This window comes from Musa acuminata, chromosome BXJ1-7 (assembly GCF_036884655.1).
Source record: "Musa acuminata AAA Group cultivar baxijiao chromosome BXJ1-7, Cavendish_Baxijiao_AAA, whole genome shotgun sequence".
NCBI lineage: Eukaryota > Viridiplantae > Streptophyta > Magnoliopsida > Zingiberales > Musaceae > Musa > Musa acuminata.
The window spans coordinates 23892804-23918108 of NC_088333.1; the positions used below are offsets into that span (position 1 = coordinate 23892804).

A 25305-nucleotide genomic window follows, 5' to 3' on the forward strand; every position below is an offset into this window, starting at 1 on the left:
CTTTTCTGTGATTCTAAGAGCTCAAAAGTGTTGTAAAGCCTTTAAGTCTCCTCCTTCTGTTCTTCAAGTTTTCAATTGTAAAGTGAGGAGAGAAAGGTCTGTAAAGGTTGTCTCCTAAGCCTGTCAAAAGGAGAGAAATTGTAAGAGGGAAGTTTGGCCTTCGCCCATTGAAGGAAGGCACCTAGTTGACGTCGGCAACCTCATCGGTGGAGGAAGCCAAAAGTGGAGTAGGTCAAGGCTGACCGAACCACTCTAAATCTCTGGTTTGCGTTTATTTTCGAGCACTTTATCATTACTGCAAACCTCCCTCATCACTACTGCTCTCTGCGCTTTCACGAACAAATTCTAAGTGCTGTTCTTCCAAATCTGCATTCAGACGTAAATTCGTATTTTCATACATTACAGTTTACGTTTACGTTTGATTCTGCAGAACTGTTTTCCGTGCTTTTACGAACGAGCTTCTTTGCAGTTTACGCTTACATTTTAATCCTATTAATAACTGCAATCTGTCCTCTATGATTTTACGAACGAGTTTCAACATTTAGACGCAAAACTGCATTCAGACGTAAATCTGCGTTTAGACGTAAATCTGCGTTTAGACGTAAAACTGCGTTTAGACATAAATCTGCGTTTAGACGTAAATCTGCGTTTAGACGTAAATCTGCATTTAGACGTAAATCTGAGTTTAGACGCAAAACTGCGCTTAGACGCAAAACTGCGCTTAGACGCAAAACTGCGCTTAAACGCAATCTGCGCTTAGACGCAAACTGCACTTAGATACAAACTGAGAATTTGCTTTTGCATCATAACAGTTTTTGAACGATCGCAGCTTTTGATTTTAATCGCTGTAAGATTTCCGCTGCACTAATTCACCCCCCCCCCTCTTAGTGCTCTCGATCCTAACACATTTGCCAAGAGCTTGTAAACCATTGACGACATCCGTAAAACGGGTGTACATGTCAACAATGGTTTCGCTCGGCTTCATTCGAAAAAGCTCGAAATCATGCATTAAAATGTTGATTTTCGAATCTTTAACTCTAGAAGTGCCTTCGTGTGTGATTTCAATAGTATGCCATATGTCGAAAGTCGTTTCGTACAAAGAAACCCGATTGAACTTATTTTTGTCCAAAGCACAAAATAAGACAGTCATAGCCTTTGCGTTTAAAGAAAACATCTTCTCCAAATCATTCCAATGGTTTATTGGAAAAGAAGACATTTCAAATCCATTTCAACTATGTGCCATAAATTCAAATCTAAAGAAAGTAAGAAAACTCTCATTCGAGTTTTCCAATAAGTGTAGTCCGTCCCATTGAAAAAGGGAGGACAAATAAGAGAGTGACTCTCTTGAAAGCCGTAAAGAGCAATTTCTATTTGGGTGTTAAATCAAAGTAGAAAAACGTGGCTCTGATACCAATTGTTAGGATCGGAGCGGCACTAAGAGGGGGGGGTGAATTAGTGCAGCGGTAAAGTACGATAAACTTTTAACGATTTAAACACTTTCGGAAACTTCGTAAGATAAAAGCAACGTTTCGTTTGAAATCGTTTTGATTGCGTTTTAACTTGAAGGGATAAGTAAGAAGGAGACTTCAAGATACGTAAGAAGGAGACAAAGAAGTAGAGCATCAAAGTGAAGATGGTTTGCAGTAATATAAATGACAATAAGATAAACGCAAACCGATTTATAGTGGTTCGGTCATGCGACCTACATCCAATTGCGAAGCCTTCTTCGATGAGGCTCCCAACTTCCACTAGCAAATCACTTTGAAGGGGAAGGACAAATACCCCTCTTACAACCTTTTACAAGTGGTTCACTCTCTTACAAATTTTTAAAGAGAAATAAGGAGGTGAACACTCAAGCAATTGAAAATAAAAACTTGCTAAAGACTTTGCTAAGACTTTTATCTCAATCTATTGCTTCTCAAAGGTTGTTTTCTCTGCTGAGAATTGAGGGGTATTTAAAGGCCTCAAGAGGATTCAAATTTGGGCTCCAAAATTTGAATTCTCTTTGGTTCCCGATGCTGGCGGTGCCACCGCTTGTCAATGGCGGTGCCACCGCCTATCAGTGTCTGACACTGACAGTGTACTGGCGGTGCCACCGCCCAGCCAAGCGGTGCCATCGCCTAGCTCTCGGGTGTTGGGTGGTGCCACCACCCAGCCAAGCGGTGCCACCACCTGGCTCTCAAGTTCTAGGCGGTGCCACCGCCTACACTATTTTAGCTCACTGGTTGGGCTCTAAACTTGGCCCAAACCAGTCCGAACTCGGGCCCAATTGGCCCCTACTTGGGTTATAGGATTAACACCTAATCCTAACCCTAATTAACGTGCTAACTATGAATTTAAAGACATTTCCTAAGCTATTACAAAGTCTGCAAGTCAAGACTTTTTCTAGCGAGCTTCCGGCGAACTTCTGGCGGTCTTCTGACGAACTCTCGAAAACCATTCTGCGGACTCCCGACAAGCTCCTAGACTTCACGATTTGATCTTGGCGAGTTCCAACGAGCTTCTTCAGCAAGCTCTGATCTTTCTCGCCGAGCTCCGCGAACTTCCAACGAACCTTCCGGCGAGCTTCCGAAAACCCTTTCGGCAAGCTCCCTACTCATTCTCGGCTAGTTCCGGCAGCATTCCCGACGAACCTTTGGACTTCCGTCGAACTCTCGAACTCGCAACAAATCCTTCGCACTTGACTCCGACACTTTGTTTCGCTTTATGTCTTCATCATTATCGTAGTTAATCCTGCACACACAAGTCAAAACTCTACTCCGATCTAGATAATTATTACGACACGAATTGACATTTTGTTGCCCGGCACGTCATTGGTTGACGCTTCATCCGATTCTTCAGCGCATCATCCTCTCTTGCGGCTTGTTGCCCAATCGGCGGTTGACCCCCGCAACCCCGATATCCTTGGCGCAATTTCGCTCTTGGCCTGATGCCCGATGTCCGAAGCCTTCTGCCATCCAATATCCTAACGTGATCTCCTCCGGCGCAACGTCAATTCCTCCTGCGTTAACGATCTAATCCTGATTGGGTAGACCTGCATCACTCAAAATGCAGTTAAACATCTAAACATAATCAATTAGTTTCATCATCAAAATCCGAGATTCAACAAAAATTATAGTACTCAAGCACCACAACCTAATAATCAAGGAAATCCTTTGGTAGAAAATTCAAAATAGAATACTAAAGTTGTTTGTCAATTTTATGAGAAGCGTGGTCAACAATATTATACCGTCAAAAGATTAGTTCAACAACTATCCACTACTAATCATACCATGTCAAGCGGTGGATTTTAAAGTTTCTCGTCATATCACATCATATTTATGAAATTTGAATATTCAGTAGTCATGTGAGGGACCACATGACATTATTATTGGCGATGGTTCTGGTCTACCTATTACACATATTATCACCATGGTTCCTGGTGCAGCTGGAATACAGCTGGAATGATGTATGTGAGTGGCTTAGCATGATGGAATCTACAATGATGAAAAAGAAAGCTTGTAACGAAGTTAAAACATCACTTAATCATTGGCGTGATCAATGACTTGGCCATCCGTTAATAAAAGTAATCTCTCATGTTCTATCCCAAACTAATCTTCCTATTCCCATGAGTAAGTCCAAGTTTTCATTTTGTAATTCATGTAATTCAAATAAAAGTCACAAGCCACTCTTTAGTGTCTCAACCTTAGAAAGTTATAGTCTATTGGATCTCATCTACTTTGATATTCGGGGTCATCCAATTTGTTCAATGGATGGTCTTTCCTATTTTGTTATCTTTGTTGATTACTTCATAAAATATTCATGATTATTCCCAATAGCTCATAAATATTATATATATTTTTTCAAAATTTAAAACTATGGTCGAAAAGTTTTTTAAAACATCTATTAACACAATATATTTGGACATGGAAAAAGAATATCAAGGCCTAACAAAATATCATACAATTCAATATTTAATTTCTCCTCCTCACACCCCCCAACACATGCATTCCGTTGAATGTCGTCATCATCGATATATTATTGAAATAGACTTTACCCTCCTTCATCAAGCATTTTGAACCTATATATTTAAAACTATTGTTTATCTTATTAATTGACTTCCAATACCTTTTCTTAAGAATAAATCACCTTTTTAGCATTTATTTCACACCAAATCTAATTATTTAAAATTATGAATATTTTGATGTCTTTGTTATTCATGGCTTCAGCCTTATAACAAACATAAATTAGAGCAACGTCCCAAACCTTATACTTTTTAAAGTTATTCAAACGTCTATAATTCTGACATTTGCTTTGATCTAATTAAACTTAAGATTTACTTTTCATGTTATATTCAATTTGTTGAAGATCAATTTTCATCCACAAATTGATGATAAAATACGGCACTATCATTGCAATCTCTATATTTGAAAATTCCTATTAATCAATATCCGTTAAAAACTCAATAGCCTTTCATTCATGATTCTTCTAACATTCTTTTTAAAAACCCAGCTTTGGTAGGTAATCATGCATTCTCACCTTCCATTCATGAGTCGCTGCAAAGTTCGATTCATGCATCAACTACATCCAGTTCCTATTCAGATACATCAGGCCCCTCAACTCAATGCAAGCTAGCAATTGATCATTGGTGGTTGATCTTCATCGTATGAACACCACTCTAGCAGCATCGTTTGACTTACCTTAGAGCAAGTTACTTTCAAAGTATGGTCCATCACTTTCGATCTCTTATCGGACACCATAAACATCTGCAATCCCTCAACGTACCCATAGCATGATCACCATATCATAAAATAATATTTTTAAATAAAAAATGCTTCATCTCACGACTAAATATCTCGTTCCTTCGACACTTTGAACGCTCCTTGGTCTCAAGCAAGTGGAGAGAGGCCACATAAGAGCTTAATGGTCTCATAAAAAATGAAAAATTCGAGTATATTCTTTGTTCTTTCGACCAAAACATCAACAATTACAAATGAGCTTTTAGAATTAAGCTAAATCTAGATAAAAGTATTGCTCGTTATAAAGCTCGACTTATAGCTAAGGGATTTCATCAATGTTTTATATTAGACCGTCATGAAACTTTCAACTCGGTAATCAAATCACAGATAATTTGACTTGTTCTTTCTCTTGCTCTCACTTATGGACGGATGATAAATCAATTGGATATTAATAATATTTTTATTCATAGTCATTTTACTGAAAAAATCTATATATCTCAATCGTTGGGATCCGTTGATGTCTTATGCTCGAATTATTTGTGTCGTCTTCATAAGTCACTCTATGAGTTAAAACAAGCACCCGCATGCATGGTTTTATGAATTGAAGAATTTTATTCTCACCCTTAGCTTTATTAATTCTAAATATTTATTTTTATATATATACTGACAAGCCTATCATAGTTTATGTTGTCATTTATGTAGATGATTTATTAATAAAAAAAAACACTCAGCTATATATTCGGGATGTTATTGCTGTTCTCTCTAGAAGATCCTTGATTAAAGTCTTGGCAATCTCTACTACTTATTGGGAATCGAAGTTATATCTATTGTTGAAGGCTTCTTTTTCTCACAACATGATTATATTCGAGATTTACTTGAGCACTTCAAGATGGAAAGCATATAAGAGATAGTCATACCTCTATCAACACCACAACATGATGGGTCCTGGATAGCTCTCATCCTACAAATGCTGTCTAATATCATTGTCTTATTAGTGTCATGCAATACTTATCACTTTCCTATTCAGATATTTTTTATTGTTGGAAAGAATAAAAGACAAGAAGAATTATTGAAGAAGCTATTTTATATTGAACCTATTCTCCCCCTATTTATACAGATTAAGAGAGATAATTTTCATCAATAAAGTAGAGAGATTTCCTCGTAAAAATCTTATTAGAATAGAGAGATTTACTTATATAGTTAGGGAAATCTTATCTGCTATCACTTATATCGACAACGAACTTATTCAATATGTGCACCTACCCGCTCAAACTCTTTGGATGGCTGCCAAGCATCTTCACTAATATCTCAAACATACCATCTCTTATGATCTTCAATCATGCTCGTAATCATAATGACTTCACATCCATCTTGGCTTATGTCATTTTTATTGGAGCCAACTCAATAGCATGATGCTCTAAAAAGCAACAAATAGTTGCTCGGTCATCCACGAAAACTAAATATCACTCCATTGCCTTTACTATGATCGAGTTATCTTAACTCACTAATCTTCTATCTAAGTTGGATGTCTTGCTTAGTCAACCTCCTCGTTTTCTTTATGATAATATTGGTGTGACTTATGCACTAATCGGATATTTCATTCTCATATGAAGCACATTGCCCTTAATTATCATTTGTTTGATATAAGGTTGTCATTGGTTCTCTTCAAGTTGCTCATGTCTCCACACATGATCAAGTTGCTGAAATCCTTATAAAACTCGTGGTCAAATCGGGCTTTCGTCATGATTCAAGATTAGTATTTCTAATGGAAGCACCATGACATATTAAGAAAAAATCTTATCCAATAAATCACTCCATTAAAGAAGATTCTCAACCAAATTCAATTTCATAAATTTAGATGTTTGATTAATGTAAGTACATAATTTTAGGGATTTGATTATTTTTTTCCCTTGTCATTCTTTTACTTTTCTCTATATTGATTAAGTGTCTATAAGGACTTGTAATATGCACATTGCAATACAAGTTTTTCATCCTTTCAAACTGTCTTTTTCGCCTTCAATACCCAGGCGAAGGATAGTCAACTGGAAGGAGAGACAATAAATGATTTACCACTTCCGGCAAATGAATGAAATATGAATGTGCATGATCTTGCTTGTTCAGTGTTCATATGCTGTTTGGGTTTTGCTCTCTAAAAGATAGCCCAGAGGTGCTCCGTCCTTTTGCTGATTTGAGCATGGGAAAGTGTCGAGTTTACATATTTATGATATAAGTCTTGTCTCGGCATTTAGGGTTACGTGTTGCTTGATATAGGATAAGCTTGTGGAATCCTTTGTGTTTGTCATCTGCTAAGAAGCATTTGCCAGTTCATCAATGACAAAACCAGTTCTGTAAAGTCTGGGATTTTGCATTTAAACTATGGCACATGCTTGTCCTTGTCATGATGATAGCCAGACTTATAATTTTCTTTGTAATCAATGTCACATTCTTCTTACTATATATTTCAAGATAGACAAGTCGATTTGTTGGAAAGGTTAAGGCTCTGCTTTGGATGCAGGAAGTCTTATGCTCCATGTCCAATCTTGAATGCGTGGGGAATGATTGTGCATAGATTCAAGTATTAGTGTTTGTACAAATGCCAGATTATTCTTACTCGGTTTTTGATATAGAAAATACTTCTTCGGAAGGGTTAATAATCTCCTTTTCAATGCAGGAAGTGTGATGCTGCACAACCCTGGACAATCCTTGATGGCTTATACTGTAGCAACTGAAATTACATACTCTCCTCCGATGTAGTGAATGAGATTCTACCTGTCCTAAAACCTTACAGAAATGTAGGTTTTATTCGCTCAAAGATGTACGTCTGCTGACATTAAATTTGGTTTCATCTGCATAAACATAACAGGGAGACCAGAAAGTGAGAAGAAGAGAGAACCATTGTTGGTTTTAGTCACCTTTGAGGGCCATATTCTGCTCTCCTTCAGCCAGAAATCTCATGAAGGTGGATCGATTGGCGAGTATGCTTGACATTATGACCGGAAACCGTCATCAATAATCCACCACTTGGTATAAATTTCTTTATGAATATTTGTTTGTGTGGATGTGGCTATCTGTTGCAGGACTCGTGGCCTTTCCCTTTCCTCGAAATAACTCACACAGCCCACGCCAAGGCTGGCGATTGGGCGACGCGTCGTGAGGCAGTGAGGAGTCATTGTCTGGTAAGTGTTGGAATTGGACAAATCAAACATATCAAAACAGACTATTCAATTATTCAGTAAGTTCAATCAAACTTCGAAGGATCTGGAATTAGTTTTACCATCATTAGCAAAGCCAAATTTATTAGCATATGCATCAGCTCGCCAAATCCCGGAACCAAAATTGTAGATGACATTCTTACGTACAAAGTATTTTTTCCATCGACACGAGTGTTATTTATGAAATTGCTATATCAAGCAGTCGATTTGCAGCACGATGGCATGCATATAATATCCCTAGTTCCTATGTATCCATCGATAATGGCCCTATGACTCTGATGGATGCGTACATTTCGCTGCAGACACGGGAATTTATGGTGATTGAGGTGGTGTTGGTGATGAAGATGATGAAGGTGACGTCGAGCGTGAGGGGTACGCAGCAGGGAGCAGTGAAGGCGGAGAACGAAGTGGAAACGAGACAAGCTTGATGACATGGTAAACTGAAAAGATTACCGCCACAATTACCAGCTTCTTGTAAGTTTCTGATAAAGACGTGAATGGTGTTATGGGTGACAACCGCATGCAGGAGGAAGGTGTCGGCTGCACATCTTTGCTACACTGATTCATGTGGACTGTTTCAGGTTTACCCTGCTCCAACCCTCCTTTCAAGCTCCACTATCCGTTCTGTCTTCCGAGTCCAAACACGTCTCTTCGCACACCCTGCCTCGCTCCCATACAAGTTTGCCGATTCCGTTGACTCTGCACCAAGGAAGAAAAGAGGAGCTTGGAAGCAAGTGAAGGTGTCCACCTTTTAGCCTTGTTTAATCTCTTTCGCATCTTTAGTGATTCATAAAAATTGGAAGGAAAAGGATGGCGGTTCAGTATCTTCTTTCCTGCTCTTGTTCTTGTTGGCTAGTTCTTATCGGTTCGTTTGTTTACTTGTTGTTGCTAGCTTTCCTGATATGATTATTTATTTGCAGTCAGTCTGGATGATGATAGTGCCGGACATGAGCATCATCTGATTTCCTGGAGGCAGAGGGAGCGGAGGGTTCAGTTGTGGGGGTTGTGGTAATAGGAGGGGAGAAACAAGGATGGCTGGTGGTGGAGGTGGAGGATCGGCGGGAGCAGCGCCGAAGCAAGACGACACACAGCCCCACCCCGTGAAGGAGCAGCTACCTAATGTTTCCTACTGCATCACCAGCCCTCCTCCCTGGCGTACGTTCCAACCAAACTATACTTGCTGCTCTGTTTTATGACAAGTATACTTATAATTTCTTTATGATTCATGAATTCTGTACTGCTGAATCTCCTTGCATCGTCAAGGGAATCATTGCTTGCTTGTTTAAGTAACTCTTGTTTTTTTTCTGTTTTCTATGCCTATAAAGCTTAGTTTCAATTAGCCTTCAGACTGGATCTACACAAAAGCAGAAGAAAGCTTCTGTTTAGAATCTAGAAATTGCTGCAGCTACTTGTACCGCTGCTACTCATAGTTTTGTAGCTGCAGTCTTTTCAGTACCAAGTATTCGTAGACTACGGGTTCTTGAAGTTGGGATGTCATCTGATTCATTTACGGGGTTTCTCATGCAGCCGAGGCTATTCTTCTTGGGTTCCAGCATTACCTCGTGATGCTAGGCACCACCGTTATCATTCCTACCGTTCTTGTTCCTCAGATGGGTGGAGGAAATGTGAGGCTCTCCCGCTCGATAGTGACGATCTCATACTTCGAAAGCTGTCGTTCTAATTGATCTTAAAGCAATTTCTTTTCTTAGGATGAGAAGGCCAGAGTCATACAAACATTTCTTTTTGTGGCTGGGTTGAACACTCTGTTGCAAACACTTTTTGGCACTCGTTTACCCGCTGTAATTGGAGGTTCATACACCTTTGTTGTGCCCACCATCTCAATCATTCTGAACGATCGTTACAACGACATCATCGATCCTCACAAGGTTCCCAGCTTTGTGATACTCCTAATTGCATCAAAATATGTCACTATAAAATTCAAGTGATTGGTCTTGGCATGCAGAGATTCCTGCGGACCATGCGGGGGACGCAGGGCGCGCTGATCGTTGCTTCAGTCGTCCAGATCATAATAGGCTTCAGCGGCCTATGGCGTTTGGTCACAAGGTCTGACGTGGAATAGCGTTGCATCTTAGTTTCATTCGAACGGGGTGTTTGAGTTTATGCTTAGCTGAATCTTCAACGTGTACTGGCTGCAGATTCCTTAGTCCTCTTTCGGCTGCACCGTTGGTCGCTTTGGCTGGCTTCGGCCTCTATCAACTTGGCTTCCCTGGAGTAAGATCTCTTTGGCTGGCTTTGGCCTCTGTTTGATCTCTTTTACACTGTGATGCATGAGGGAACACTTGACTATTATTACATTCGTTTTGGTACATGATTTGCGATTACTGATAACACGCGTTGTTCTGTACAGGTTGCAAAATGCATTGAGATTGGACTTCCACAGCTAATAGTGCTAGTAATAGTTTCGCAGGTATAGAGATCAACTTTGAAGCTCTGAACTGCTGCCTACCACACACAACATGCAGATAGTTTCGTGGCATGTTTCTTGACTTTTGCTACTCAATACAAGTTTGATTATTTGCAGTATGTACCGCATGCAATACATTTGAAGAAGAACATCTTTGACCGTTTTGCTGTCATATTCTCCGTCGCTATTGTATGGCTTTATGCATTCATCCTCACTGTAGGAGGTGCATATAGGCATGCGGCACCAAAAACTCAACAACATTGTCGTACCGATCGTTCTGGTCTCGTCGCTGCATCTCCTTGGTAATGCCCAGTAGTTCATCTTTGTGGTTATATTTTCATGTTTCTCTGTCTTATATCAAGTCCCAAGTGTGTATTGTTGAATTGCCCGGTCTCAGAGGAGAAGGCTCAGATAGACTTGTACGCTAAAAGGTGGTTACCATGCTATTGGTATCATCAACATGAACATGTTGAGTCAGATTCCACGAGAAGCTAGCACCACTATCTGCAATTTCTTTCTCATCTGCAGGATAAGAATACCATACCCCTTCCAATGGGGAGCCCCAACCTTTGAAGCCGGAGAAGCTTTTGCAATGATGGTTGCTTCTTTTGTTGCTCTTGTGGAGGTCTGTTATGTCACCGTATCTCATTACAAGTTTATGTCACGTTCTTTTCTGCAGCTGATGATGATGAAATTTGTCTGTGAAATATAATTGCCCAAACATTTTTTCAATGTAGTCAACTGGTACTTTCATTGCGGTCTCGAGGTATGCAAGCGCGACACAAGTGCCCCCTTCGATCCTAAGTCGGGGCGTCGGTTGGCAGGTACACGACTTCATGTATTTACTGCAGACCAAGATTTACATGTAGGTGAGTCTTGTAGCACCGGTTGTAATCATCTGTTTGCTTCAGGGAATTGGGATATTGTTGGATGGGATATTTGGAACGGCCAATGGTTCCACAGCGTCCGTGTAAGGCCATGGATTAGATTAACATGATCATAATGGACATGCTTTAATATTATTTATGTCTAGTCTACTGGTCTGAACATTTGATCATGCAGTGAAAATGCTGGCTTGCTAGCCTTGACTCGTGTTGGCAGCCGAAGAGTGGTTCAAATATCTGCAGGATTCATGATATTCTTTTCCATACTCGGTGAGTTGCTCAAACTTTTGTCTATAGAAATGTGATGGTATGAATTAAAGCACACCTCTTTTTTCACCTGAAAGGAAAAGGATGAACATATTGTTAGTAGCATCGATCGGGTGCTATGGATCAAAAGTTGTAGGATATTGGTGAATCAGTCTCTTGGAAAGTTCAAAATCTCAATAAACATAAGCATAGTTTGTGCATTGCACATTCGATAGCCAGTTCTTTAGCTGTTATATCATGCACTGTGGTGGTTCCATGAATCTAACTCGTCTTCTTGATTAGGGGTTCATGTTGTCTGATGTTAATTACAAATCGAAAATGTCAACTAGAACAGTGTATACTATCTCTCTTCTGCTCGCTTCCTTGCAGGAAAATTTGGAGCTGTTTTTGCGTCCATTCCAGGATCAATCATTGCAGCACTATACTGTCTTTTCTTTGCTTATGTTGGTACGCCCCCCTGAGACCTCGGTACCAAGCAAATTAGACATGAGTACTGTCTCATATGGAAACTATGTTGTCATCTACAAACAGGTGCTGCAGGACTCGGTTTACTTCAATTCAGCAACCTCAACAGCTTCAGGACAAAGTTCATCTTAGGATTCTCTGTGTTTCTGGGCTTGTCCATTCCACAATACTTCAAGGAGTATACTTCTGTTGCTGGCTATGGACCTGTACATACTGGTGCAAGATGGGTACGCTCATGAACTATGATTTCTCCACATTGCCTATCTCTAGACTGAATGCCCTCTGCTTCTCCAGTTCAACGATATCGTCAACGTCATCTTCTCCTCGGAAGCGCTTGTTGCGGGTTTTGTGGCATATTTCTTGGACAACACTATGCAGTTGCATGAGAGCTCAACCAGGAAAGATAGGGGGTATCACTTCTGGGACAAGTTCAGGACCTTTAAGAAGGACCCCAGAAGTGAGGAGTTCTACTCCTTGCCATTTAAGCTCAACAGGTTCTTCACACCAGACTGAAACTGGAAGCATCGCTCATCACTCGGGAGTTGTGGCCAGTCCTTTCCTGCTGGCCATCTGCGGAGGTATAATATCACTGTTTTCTTCCCTGTATTTTCTTCTAGATGTTTACTTTGTGTATTTGGTGGGTGCAAACAGAGATCTCGCTTTGTTATTCCTAGCTGTGGATATCCTTGTTACATGCAAATGATATGAACTCTGCTACTCTTGGATTGAGAATCAAGAAAAAGTTAGGCCTTTTGGCTTTGCAAAGCTTCATCTATTTTTTTCATGTCAAATTTTTGTGTTGGAGCTGTAGAAATATAAATTGAAGGCATAGAAACAATTCCTAATTGCTGATTACATTTCTGTAGATGTAATATATTATTCTTTGCTAATAAATGTATTAGGTGCCAAAAGATTTTATTACAAGTTTGAGAATGGGAAGTCCAGCATGGTAACAATGAACAAGAAGGTATGGCCAACATCCTGTTAATTTAATGATACATGAATCTCCAATAATGGTAACTCAATTCATGCTAAATACCCTATTCTCTTTTAATGATACATGAATCTCCAATAATGGTAACTCAACACGAGAGGTTGCTCCCTTTAGCACAATACATAAGAATCCACAAAAAAGGATCCCTTTTCATGCTACAACATCATATACGTTCTTGACGGCTGGCATAGCCGATCTAAGCTTCTAAAATCGATAGCATGAAAAGAGAAATTGAATACTTTACTAATTTAAATGCAAAATATCAATCTATATCACTATTATGACAACCTAGACATCATATACGCAAAATATCAATCTATATCACTATTATGACAACCTAGACATCATATACCATCCCGACCTCTAAAGTTGATGCACGAGGAATGCTCACTGCATAAGCTGGATTCCTACAATTCCTCCTCAAGAAATTGTACTCGACGTTGATCACAAACCTCTCAATCAAACCAGATCCACTCTTCGCCCTGACATCGGCATGCCCCAGTATGAATGCCATGCCAGCGTCCCTTGCATCCATGAGCTCCTGGAGCTCTTCCCTTGCGTTGGCATCCATATGTGGGCTCTCCGGCAGCACAAACCTCACCTTCTTCTTCCTTCTGGTAACAGGTGATTGTACCTCCCTTCCACCCAAAGCGCCAATTTCATCTCCTAGGTCAGCATCTTCTTCACACATTCGTAATCCAGCTGCAACGACAGCCATTCTGTCATCATTCTTCTCGGATTGTTCTGCAATACCACTCGGCCGAGAGACACCTGACCGAATAAACTCTGCTATACTGCAAACAAAGGTCCTTCTCGAACTCTAAATCATCTTTGTGAATGTTATGATACCCATACCGTGCAATGCACCTATTGACCCTGCATTCTTTTGGGCCAATTCTGCCCACAAGGAACCGCTCGTGTCGGACATATGGCACTGGCACAGACTTGATGCAGAGGAACACAAGTACCTGTAGCATTCTAGCTCGTGATCAGACCCATGTATAGACTTTTTTTTTATAACTTATAGTAAATTTAATATGACGACAACTAAGTTTAAATTAAGCACATTAAGAAAATTCATATATTGTTGATCCAGTCCATACGTGGATTTGGACAATTGGACATTTGAAACTCAAATCAATTATTAAAAAAAAGATAACGAACGTGAGAAAAGAGAAAGAAAAATAGAATTATGAGTTTTTTGCTTAACGATCGGTAGTTAAACGTTGTCAATTTTGACCCAAATTTTATATAGAGAATCTTTACAGCAAGCTTTATAATCCTAACGATGTTGATATGCAGTTTACCATCTCTGAGGTACTTTCCTGTGATATCCAGTTTGTAAAACCTAAAATTCTCTTATAATGAGATCCATCTATACGATGAAGATATGCTATTCTTAAGCCAAGATATATGATGTTGATGTTATTGTGATCCTCTTGCTATTTTAGAAAAGACTTATTGTAAACCTGTTATCATTATTATTGATAGTGGAAGTTTGAGATGGACTACGGTCCCGTAGTTTTTCTCACATTGGGTATTTCACATTAAATATTTGATTTTACTGTATGATTGATTTATCACTCTACTGTTTATATTGTTTTGGTTGATATTTGCATTTTGATATCAAGTTGGTATTTTGACGAGGAACTCATTTTGATACACAAAGAGGGAAAAGAATTATTCCGCTTTAACAAGTTTTTCCCAACAAGTGGTATCAGAGCAATAGGGTATTTGGTGCTAGTTTTTCTTATGTGATTGAAATGAAACAGTCATATAGTATGATTAAATTGAACTCATCAAATTATTCTACTTGGAGACATACAATGAAAGATTTGCTTTATTGTAAAGATTTATATAAGCCCATCAAGGTTAAAGATAAACCTTCTATTATGGACGATGAGAAATAAGAAGTTCAACATAGAAAAGCTATTGTCTATATTAGAAGATGGATGAATATAAATTTGCATAAGCATATTTCTGATGAAACCAGAGCTGATGTTGTTGTTTGGCAAAAGTTAGAAAATCTCTTTGCAAAAAAGACAATGGGAAATATAATTTCTCTCCTCAAAAGACTTGTAAATTTAAAGTATAAAGATGGTGGTAATATTGTTGAGCACATAAGCCTATTTTAGAGTCTTACAAACAAGTTAGTTGCTACGAAAATGAATATTGATGATGAGATACAAAGATTATTACTTCTCAGCTCTTTACCAAAAAGTTGGGAAACGTATATGGTGACAATTTGTAACTCCACGCTAGAAGGGACTCTAACTATAGGTATGGTTAAAGACAGTTTGCTAAATGAAGATGCTAGAAGGAAAGAACAGGGTGAATCTTCTTCTGGTGCATTTATTACTAGAAAATAAGAAAGACATGGAAGAAGTCATAGCAGAAATCCACATGGTTATAGAGGAAGATCCAAGTATAGAAAAGATATCAAATGTTTCCACTGTAACAGACCTGGTCACATGAAGAAAGAGTATAGGTTTTGGAAGCGAGAACAGAATGAAATGAAGAAAAATGAGAAATAGACCAATATAGTTGCTGCTGAAGGTAATATCATTATTGTTTGTGATGACGGTTGTGTCAGTCTTGTAGCTCAAGACAATAACTGGGTAATTGACTCTGGTGCTTTATTTCATGTTACTTCTCATGGTGATTTTTTCAGATCTTACACTACTGGTGATTTTGGTAATGTCAGAATGGGAAACAATGGTACATCTAAGATTATGGGTATTGGAGATATTTGCTTGGAGACCAGTATTAGAAGCAAATTGATACTCAAAGATGTAAGGTATATTTCAGATATTTGTCTTAACTTGATATCTATATGCAGACTTGATAATAAGGGATTTGCACATTCTTTTGGTGAAAGCAAATGGAAACTCACTAAAGGTTCTCTAATTATGACAAAAAGAAATTGTTGAATCTCGTATTTTGATGATGAAACTACTTGATATATGTTTATGATTTAATCTACGTTTTGAGTGACGCAGGATGCTTCGATCAGGATGAGACAATTAAAGCAGGAACATCATGTTGTACCGGAGGAACATGTCAGAAGATTGGACGTCGGGCCGGTGGAACGGTCGACGTATCGACAGAAGGCTTCGGGTCGTGGACTCGGGCATCGGGCCAAGAAGAGCGGGTATTGTGCCAAGGATATCGGAGTTGCGGAGTCAACTGGCCGATTGGGCAATAGGCCACAGGAAAAGACGATGCGCCGAAGAATCGGACGAAGCGTCGAGGGACCAATGACATGCCGGACAACTTGGTTAATTGCTTAGAACTAATTGTCTCGATCGAAGTTTTTGTTTTGTTGTGTAGGATTAACTACGATGAAACTTAGACAAGCAGCAGGTGTTGCGCCGAAGTCAAGATCATGATCACGTTGGGAGTTCTAGAGTTCGACGGAAGTTCGGACGGTCGTCGGAGGTTCAGCGAGAACAGATCCGAGAAGTCCAGAAGCTTGTCAAGCGAAGCTCGTCGGAACTCGCCAAGTGGATCGTCGCAAAGTCCAGGAGTATGCCGGATGTCCGCAGAAGGATCACCGAGGGTTTATCGGATGATCGACGGAAGTTGGCCGGAAACTCGCCAGAAGAAGCGATTGACGCATCGGAGCAAAGCTGCAGAAGTTGTCTTAGAGTTAATCGTAGTTAGCATGATGATTAAGCATGAAAATGGGAGGTGATCCCATTAGCTTAATCTTGGGGCAATTGGGCCCCTGAAAAGATTCAAATTGGGCCGAATGGAGCGAACCATTCGGACCCTGATTGCACCAGGAGGTGCAACCGCCCCAGCCAGGAGGTGCAACCGCCTGGGCTGAGAGGTTGGGAGGTGCAACCGCCCCAGCTAGGAGGTGCAACCGCCAGGGCTGCGAGGCTGGGAGGTGCAACCGCCCCAGCCAAGAGGTGCAACCGCCCAGAGCTCAGTCTTCGAGCTAGACTGGGCGGTGCAACCTCCTCTGTCAAGAGGTAGCACCGCCAGAGCTCAAGTTTCGAGCTCTGCCAGGCGATGCAACCACCGAGCTCAGTCTTCGAGCTCTGGCAGAGAGGTGCATCAGCCTGAGCTCAGTCTCGAGCTCTGGCAGGTGATGCAACCACCGAGCTCAGTCTTCGAGCTCTGGCAGAGAGGTGCATCAGCCTGAGCTCAGTTTCGAGCTCTGCCAGGTGATGCAACCACCGAGCTCAGACTTCGAGCTCTGCCAGGTGGTGCAACCACCAAGCTCAGTCTTCGAGCTCTACCAGGTGATGCAACCATCGAGCTCAGTCTTCGAGCTCTGGCAGAGAGGAGCAATCGCCTGAGCTCAGTCTTCGAGCTCTGCCAGGCGGTGCCACCTCTCCAGTCAAGAGGTGCAACCGCCTGATCCCAGAATTCTGGGATTTGATCGATTTGATCGTTTTGAGCTCGAATTTTGAATTGGGTTGGGGCCTATAAATACCCCACCCATTCAGCACTGAAAAGAAACAGACCTACACCGAAATCTTGATCTTTTCTGTGATTCTAAGAGCTCAAAAGTGTTGTAAAGCCTTTAAGTTTCCTCCTTCTGTTCTTCAAGTTTTCAGTTGTAAAGTGAGGAGAGAAAGGTCTGTAAAGGTTGTCTCCTGAGCCTGTCAAAAGGAGAGAAACTGTAAAAGGGCAGTTAGCCTTCGCCCATTGAAGGAAGGCACCTAGTTGACGTCGGCAACCTCGTCGGTGGAGGAAGCCAAAAGTGGAGTAGGTCAAGGCTGACCGAACCACTCTAAATCTCTGGTTTGCGTTTATTCTCGAGCACTTTATCATTACTGCAAACCTCCTTCATTACTATTGCTCTCTGCGCTTTCACGAACAAGTTCTAAGTGCTGTTCTTCTGAATCTGCATTCAGACGTAAATTCGTATTTTCATACATTACAGTTTACGTTTACGTTTGATTCTGCAGAACTGTCTTCCGTGCTTTTACGAACGAGCTTCTTTGCAGTTTACCCTTACATTTTGATCCTATTGATAACTGCAAACTGTCCTCTACAATTTTACGAACGAGTTTCAACATTTAGACGTAAAACTGCATTCAGACGTAAATCGGCTTTCCTCGCACAATCATCAGATCTCAGTTTACGTTTACGTCTTGATTTCAACTGCATACTGCTTTCTGCGAGTATACAAACGAGTTTCAAAGTTTAGACGTAAATCTGCGTCTAGACGTAAAACTGCGTTTAGACGTAAATCTGCGTTTAGACGTAAAACTGCGTTTAGACGTAAATCTACGTTTAGACGTAAATCTGAGTTTAGACGTAAATCTGAGTTTAGACGTAAATCTGCGTTTAGACGTAAATCTGTGTTTAGACGTAAATCTGCGTTTAGACGTAAAACTGCGTTTAGACGTAAATCTGAGTTTAGACGTAAACTGCGCTTAGACGCAAAACTGCGCTTAGACGCAATCTGCGCTTAGACGCAAACTGCACTTAGATACAAACTGAGAATTTGCTTTTGCATCATAATAGTTTTTGAACGAACGCAGCTTTTGGTTTTTAATCGCTGTAAGATTTCCGCTGCACTAATTCACCCCCCCCCCTCTTAGTGCTCTCAATCCTAACAATTGGTATCTGAGCGGGGTATTTCTCATTTCGGATTTACACCCGAGAGAAATGACTTTTCAAGAGGGCTGTTCGGTCTTTCGTCCACCGTTCTTTAACGGATTGGACTACACTTATTGGAAAACTCGAATGAGAGTTTTCTTAATTTCTCTAAATCTGGATTTATGGAATATCATTGAAAACGGTTTTCAACTTCCCTCCAAACCGATGAACGAATGGTCGGATTTGGAGAAAAAGAATTTTTCTTTAAACGCAAAGGCTATGAATGCCTTATTTTGCGCATTGGACAAAAATGAGTTCAATCGGATTTCTACGTGTGAAACGGCTTTCGATATTTGGCGCACTTTTGAAATCACGCACGAGGGAACTAGTAGAGTCAAAGACTCGAAAGTTAATATTTTACTGCTTGATTTCGAGCTTTTTCATATGAAACCAAGCGAAACCATTGTTGACATGTACACCCGATTTACGGATGTCGTCAATGGTTTGAAATCACTTGGTAAAAGCTTTTCGGATTTTGAACTCGTTAACAAAGTTTTGCGCTCACTTTCTAAAACTTGGGATTCAAAAGTAACTGCTATTCAAGAATCGAAAAACTTGAACCAATTTCCACTTGAAGAACTAATTGGTTCATTGATCACATATGAAATGACGTGCAATGCACGTGAAGAACTTGAGAACCACCTTCCAAAGAACAGGAAGGATTTGGGACATAGAACATTTGAAGACCACTCGAGCATAAGCTCAAGTGATGGTGAACTTAAACTACAAATGAAACGAAAATTAAAAAGCAAAAAGAATGGAACTACTTGCTTTAAACGCAAGAAGAAGAACAAAAATTGGGATGAATCGAGCTCATCTGAAGACGAGAAAGTCAACAAAAGCGAGGCGGCAAACTACGCCTTACTAGCTTACGACATTGAGGTAATTAAAATGCCTTTGGTTTATTTTGAAATTACTTAATGCCTTCATGATATATTTTATTTTTTAGTTTAGAACTAATTTTCTTGAAAATTACATGTTTAAAAATAAAAATACAAAAATTATGATCATGCTGATAATTTCGAAAATAATATTGCATATTTTATGATAAACAAACAAAATGATTTTGATCATGGTTAAGAAGTAATAATGTGTATCATGTTTGATTAACATTGTTGAATGAAATCACGTTTGATTTAAAGTAATGCATAAAGATGTAATATGAAATGGTTATTAACAATTTTATGCATGTGATTTTAAGTTATCCATGATCATGAGCTTGTTTGATCTTCTTGACTTAATTTCAAGATCTATAGCAAAAATCATGTTTGAATATATGAAAGTGTTAATTTCATTTTCGGATTCAGTTAACAATTGGTATCCTAACAATCGGATTTTCTCATACACTTATGAAAAATATTTTTATAAAATGGATTTGATGAAATGATTCATGCTTATAAACTCCATCTTGAAATATGAATGATAGTGTTTTTGCTTGCAAAGATTTGTTTCACATTCATATCTCCTATGATTCGTGTGCAGAAAAAGAATTTATAAATCATAACACAATGTGATTTCTTATGCAAAAATAAAGTGCTTTTGTGATTCTTTGCTAAAGAGAATAATTATTAAAATCATGATCTTGATAACATGAAGCTCTTTATAAATCAAGATCGTTCATTATGCTCCCTACATTTATCAAAAAGGAGTTCTTCAAATGAAATGCAATTCAATGAAGTGTCATATTGATATCTTGAAACTTGGAATATTTTAAAATGTGATCTTGATAAGAATGTTTCAAGTTGCTCTTTGTACTATATCTTTTCGAATGAATCATGAGCCTTGATATCATATATTTCATAATACAAGATTTCTTTGCCTTATGTCTTGAACTTTAATGCTTATCTTAATTTGGCATATAAAGACTAAGGCATGCTTAGATCAAAAAGAATCTCTTAAAAAATGCTTTTCCCATCTGATCGAGATTAATGATTTCATGATATTTTGTGAATCTCGAAATTAATTTTAATGACTTGATTATGAATGTCAAGTTAATGATTTGATTTGAATAAGTTTTATCTAAATCATAATCTTCATCTTGCAAAATTGAAGTCACAAATAATATCTTGTGGTATTCATGAATTGATACTCACAATATGAAAGCATTGATATTCATGACTTGAATTGGATTGTAACATTGTATGCTTAAATTAATCATTCTCCTATGTTTCAAAAATTCCTTAAATGCCTTATGTGATGATTGAAAACTAATCTGCTTTATGATGAATTACGAATCATGACTTGATCTATGATATAAATGCCTTGAAATGATTGAAATATTTAACACTTTTATGCTCTATCCCCCTACTTTCTTCTTGTTTTCAATGATAAAATATTCATGATGAAAAATTATCTTGACATTCATAACTTGATTATTCATCATTTGTCATGATTTTGAAATCGTTGTAAAAGGAAAAGAGAACTACAAAACTGTATTCTCTCTTTTTTTTTTACAATGACAAAGGGGGAGATAGCTAGCTTGTACAAGTCAAGAAGATGCAAAAACTTGATTGCTAGCTTACCTATTTTAAGAAGCAAAGATTGCTAACTTGCTTATTTCAAGAAGAAAAATTGTCTTCTTGAACATCACTATCTTGAATATCTCAAAAGAAGCAAATGTGCTATCTTGCTTATCTCAAGAGGCAAAAATGCTAACTTGCGCATCTAGCAAATTGAGCAAAATTTTCAAGAAGCAAGAGTTGCCTTCTTGAACATCTCTAATTTGCTAGCTTGCATAATATAGAACTTGCTATCTTGAACATTACCAAAAGTGCTATCTTATATGTTATAAAACTTGAATATCTAAAACTTGATAGCATGAATGTCCTAAGCATGATATAACACTTGCTAAATCTTCTAGCTCCAAGATTGCATGATGATAAAACTTGATACTATGTTTTTCATGCAATGAGTTGAATCAATATCACAAACACTTGATTGTGATACTTCTCCTTTTTGTTGATGACAAAGGGGGAGAAGTATGTTGATGCGACATGACATGTGATGCATAAGTTTATGCATAAGTTCATGTTGTCGTGTTGCAAGTATTCATGATGAATATTGCAATGACTTGAATTCAGTTTGAATTCAAGGTTCTATCAATTATTGATAGGGGGAGTTTGTTTAAACTCCGGGAGTTAAGCTTAACTCCGTCATCAAGTGGTTGTCATCATAAAAAAGGGGAGATTGTTGAATCTCGTATTTTGATGATGAAACTACTTGATATATGTTTATGATTTAATCTGCGTTTTGAGTGACGCAAGATGCTTCGATCAGGATGAGACAATTAAAGCAGGAACATCATGTTGTGCCGGAGGAACATGTCAGAAGATTGGACGTCGGGCCGGTGGAACGGTCGACGTATCGACAGAAGGCTTCGGGTCGTGGACTCGGGCATCGGGCCAAGAAGAGCGGGTATTGTGCCAAGGATATCGGAGTTGCGGAGTCAACTGGCCGATTGGGCAATAGGCCACAGGAAAAGACGATGTGCCGAAGAATCGGACGAAGCGTCGAGGGACCAATGACATGCCGGACAACTTGGTTAATTGCTTAGAACTAATTATCTCGATCGAAGTTTTTGTTTTGTTGTGCAGGATTAACTACGATGAAACTTAGACAAGCAGCAGGTGTTGCGCCGGAGTCAAGATCATGATCACGTTGGGAGTTCTAGAGTTCGACGGAAGTTCGGACGGTCGTCGGAGGTTCAGCGAGAACAGATCTGAGAAGTCCAGAAGCTTGCCAAGCGAAGCTCGTCGGAACTCGCCAAGTGGATCGTCGCAAAGTCCAGGAGTATGCCGGATGTCCGCAGAAGGATCACCGAGGGTTTATCGGATGATCGACGGAAGTTGGCCGGAAACTCGCCAGAAGAAGCGATTGACGCATCGGAGCAAAGCTGCAGAAGTTGTCTTAGAGTTAATCGTAGTTAGCATGATGATTAAGCATGAAAATGGGAGGTGATCCCATTAGCTTAATCTTGGGGCAATTGGGCCCCTGAAAAGATTCAAATTGGGCCGAATGGAGCGAACCATTCGGACCCTGATTGCACCAGGAGGTGCAACCGCCCCAGCCAGGAGGTGCAACCGCCTGGGCTGAGAGGTTGGGAGGTGCAACCGCCAGGGCTGCGAGGCTGGGAGGTGCAACCGCCCCAGCCAAGAGGTGCAACCGCCCAGAGCTCAGTCTTCGAGCTAGACTGGGCGGTGCAACCTCCTCTGTCAAGAGGTAGCACCGCCAGAGCTCAAGTTTCGAGCTCTGCCAGGCGATGCAACCACCGAGCTCTGTCTTCGAGCCCTGGCAGAGAGGTGCATCAGCCTGAGCTCAGTCTCGAGCTCTGGCAGGTGATGCAACCACCGAGCTCAGTCTTCGAGCTCTGGCAAAGAGGTGCATCAGCCTGAGCTCAGTTTCGAGCTCTGCCAGGTGATGCAACCACCGAGCTCAGACTTCGAGCTCTGCCATGTGGTGCAACCACCAAGCTCAGTCTTCGAGCTCTGCCAGGTGATGCAACCATCGAGCTTAGTCTTCGAGCTCTGGCAGAGAGGAGCAATCGCCTGAGCTCAGTCTTCGAGCTCTGCTAGGCGGTGCCACCTCTCCAGACAAGAGGTGCAACCGCCTGATCCCAGAATTCTGGGATTTGATCGATTTGATCGTTTTGAGCTCGAATTTTGAATTGGGTTGGGGCCTATAAATACCCCACCCATTCAGCACTAAAAAGAAACAGACCTACACCGAAATCTTGATCTTTTCTGTGATTCTAAGAGCTCAAAAGTGTTGTAAAGCCTTTAAGTTTCCTCCTTCTGTTCTTCAAGTTTTCAGTTGTAAAGTGAGGAGAGAAAGGTCTGTAAAGGTTGTCTCCTGAGCCTGTCAAAAGGAGAGAAACTGTAAAAGGGCAGTTAGCCTTCGCCCATTGAAGGAAGGCACCTAGTTGACGTCGGCAACCTCGTCGGTGGAGGAAGCCAAAAGTGGTGGAGTAGGTCAAGGCTGACCGAACCACTCTAAATCTCTGGTTTGCGTTTATTCTCGAGCACTTTATCATTACTGCAAACCTCCTTCATTACTACTGCTCTCTGCGCTTTCACGAACAAGTTCTAAGTGCTGTTCTTCCGAATCTGCATTCAGACGTAAATTCGTATTTTCATACATTACAGTTTACGTTTACGTTTGATTCTGCAGAACTGTCTTCCGTGCTTTTACGAACGAGCTTCTTTGCAGTTTACCCTTACATTTTGATCCTATTGATAACTGCAAACTGTCCTCTACAATTTTACGAACGAGTTTCAACATTTAGACGTAAAACTGCATTCAGACGTAAATCGGCTTTCCTCGCACAATCATCAGATCTCAGTTTACGTTTACGTCTTGATTTCAACTGCATACTGCTTTCTGCGAGTATACAAACGAGTTTCAAAGTTTAGACGTAAATCTGCGTCTAGACGTAAAACTGCGTTTAGACGTAAATCTGCGTTTAGACGTAAAACTGCGTTTAGACGTAAATCTACGTTTAGACGTAAATCTGAGTTTAGACGTAAATCTGAGTTTAGACGTAAATCTGCGTTTAGACGTAAATCTGCGTTTAGACGTAAATCTGCGTTTAGACGTAAAACTGCGTTTAGACGTAAATCTGAGTTTAGACGTAAACTGCGCTTAGACGCAAAACTGCGCTTAGACGCAATCTGCGCTTAGACGCAAACTGCACTTAGATACAAACTGAGAATTTGCTTTTGCATCATAATAGTTTTTGAACGAACGTAGCTTTTGGTTTTTAATCGCTGTAAGATTTCCGCTGCACTAATTCACCCCCCCCCCCCCTCTTAGTGCTCTCGATCCTAACAGAAATAAGCTTAACTCTTTTTACGTCATGGAAGCTAAGCTACACAAAGGAGAGATTAATGCAATTCAGAAGGGTGAAAGTATAGATCATTGGCACAAGAGGCTTGGTCATATCAATGAGAAGGGACTTCAAACTCTTGCTAGAAAGTAGTTCTTACCAGAGTTGCAAGGTACATCTCTTAAATCTTATGATCATTGCTTAGTTAGAAAAACACATAGAGTTGCCTTTTATACATCCATCATCTAGAAAATTAGATGTTATTGATTTGATTCATACTGATGTTTGTACTATACAAACTAGAACTGTTGGAGGTGCTCTTTATTTTGTTACTTTTATTGATGATTATTCTAGAAAAGTTTGGGCTTTTGCTTTGAAATCTAAAGACCAGGTACTCGATATTTTCAAAGAGTTTCATGTCAATGTTGAAGAGAAACTAGCAGAAAGCTAAAGTGTGTTCAATCAGATAATGATGGCGAGTACAAGGGTCCTTTCGAGAATTATTGCAGGTTTCATGGTATCAAAGCTTGAGAAAACAGTTCCTAAAACTTCTCAGTAGAATGGTGTGACAGAAAGGATGAATAGAACAATTGAAGAAAGGATTAGGTATATGCTTTCCCACGCTAAGTTATCAAAGCCATTTTGGGGGGAGGCTATGAGAACTACAATTGACCTGATAAATCTTTCTCCATCAGTTCCTCTGAAAGGTGATGTTCCATAGAGAGTATGGAAAGGAAAAGATATAACTTATAATCACTTGAGAGTCTTTGAGTGCAAAGTATTTGTTCATATTCCCAAAGATGAAAGGTCCAAGCTTGATAATAAAGCAAAAGCATGTATCTTCTTAGGATATGGTCATGAAGAGTTTGGGTACAGATTATGAGATTTAGTGAAAAATAA

The 25305-nt window shown here is 39.8% G+C and overlaps 1 protein-coding gene across 3 annotated transcripts; it reads left to right on the forward strand.

Annotated features, from left to right (window-relative positions):
* The first annotated feature begins 8461 nt into the window (after positions 1–8461).
* On the forward strand, positions 8462–12742 carry LOC135678977 (nucleobase-ascorbate transporter 6-like). Of its 3 annotated transcripts, none has more exons than XM_065192279.1 (15): positions 8462–8746; positions 8851–9085; positions 9458–9555; positions 9640–9816; positions 9894–9994; positions 10087–10162; positions 10299–10358; positions 10473–10657; positions 10884–10980; positions 11093–11179; positions 11267–11325; positions 11418–11509; positions 11876–11953; positions 12038–12198; positions 12266–12742. In XM_065192279.1, exons 2-15 carry the CDS (start codon positions 8962–8964, stop codon positions 12482–12484), a joined length of 1614 nt encoding a protein of 537 aa, XP_065048351.1. In that variant the 5' UTR covers positions 8462–8746; positions 8851–8961; the 3' UTR covers positions 12485–12742. The 3 variants fall into 3 exon arrangements, with proteins under 3 accessions (XP_065048351.1, XP_065048350.1, XP_065048352.1); XM_065192278.1 differs by having other exon boundaries at positions 8462–8670; XM_065192280.1 differs by lacking the exons at positions 8462–8746; positions 9458–9555; positions 9640–9816 and having other exon boundaries at positions 8882–9085.
* Positions 12743–25305: the final 12563 nt, after the last annotated feature.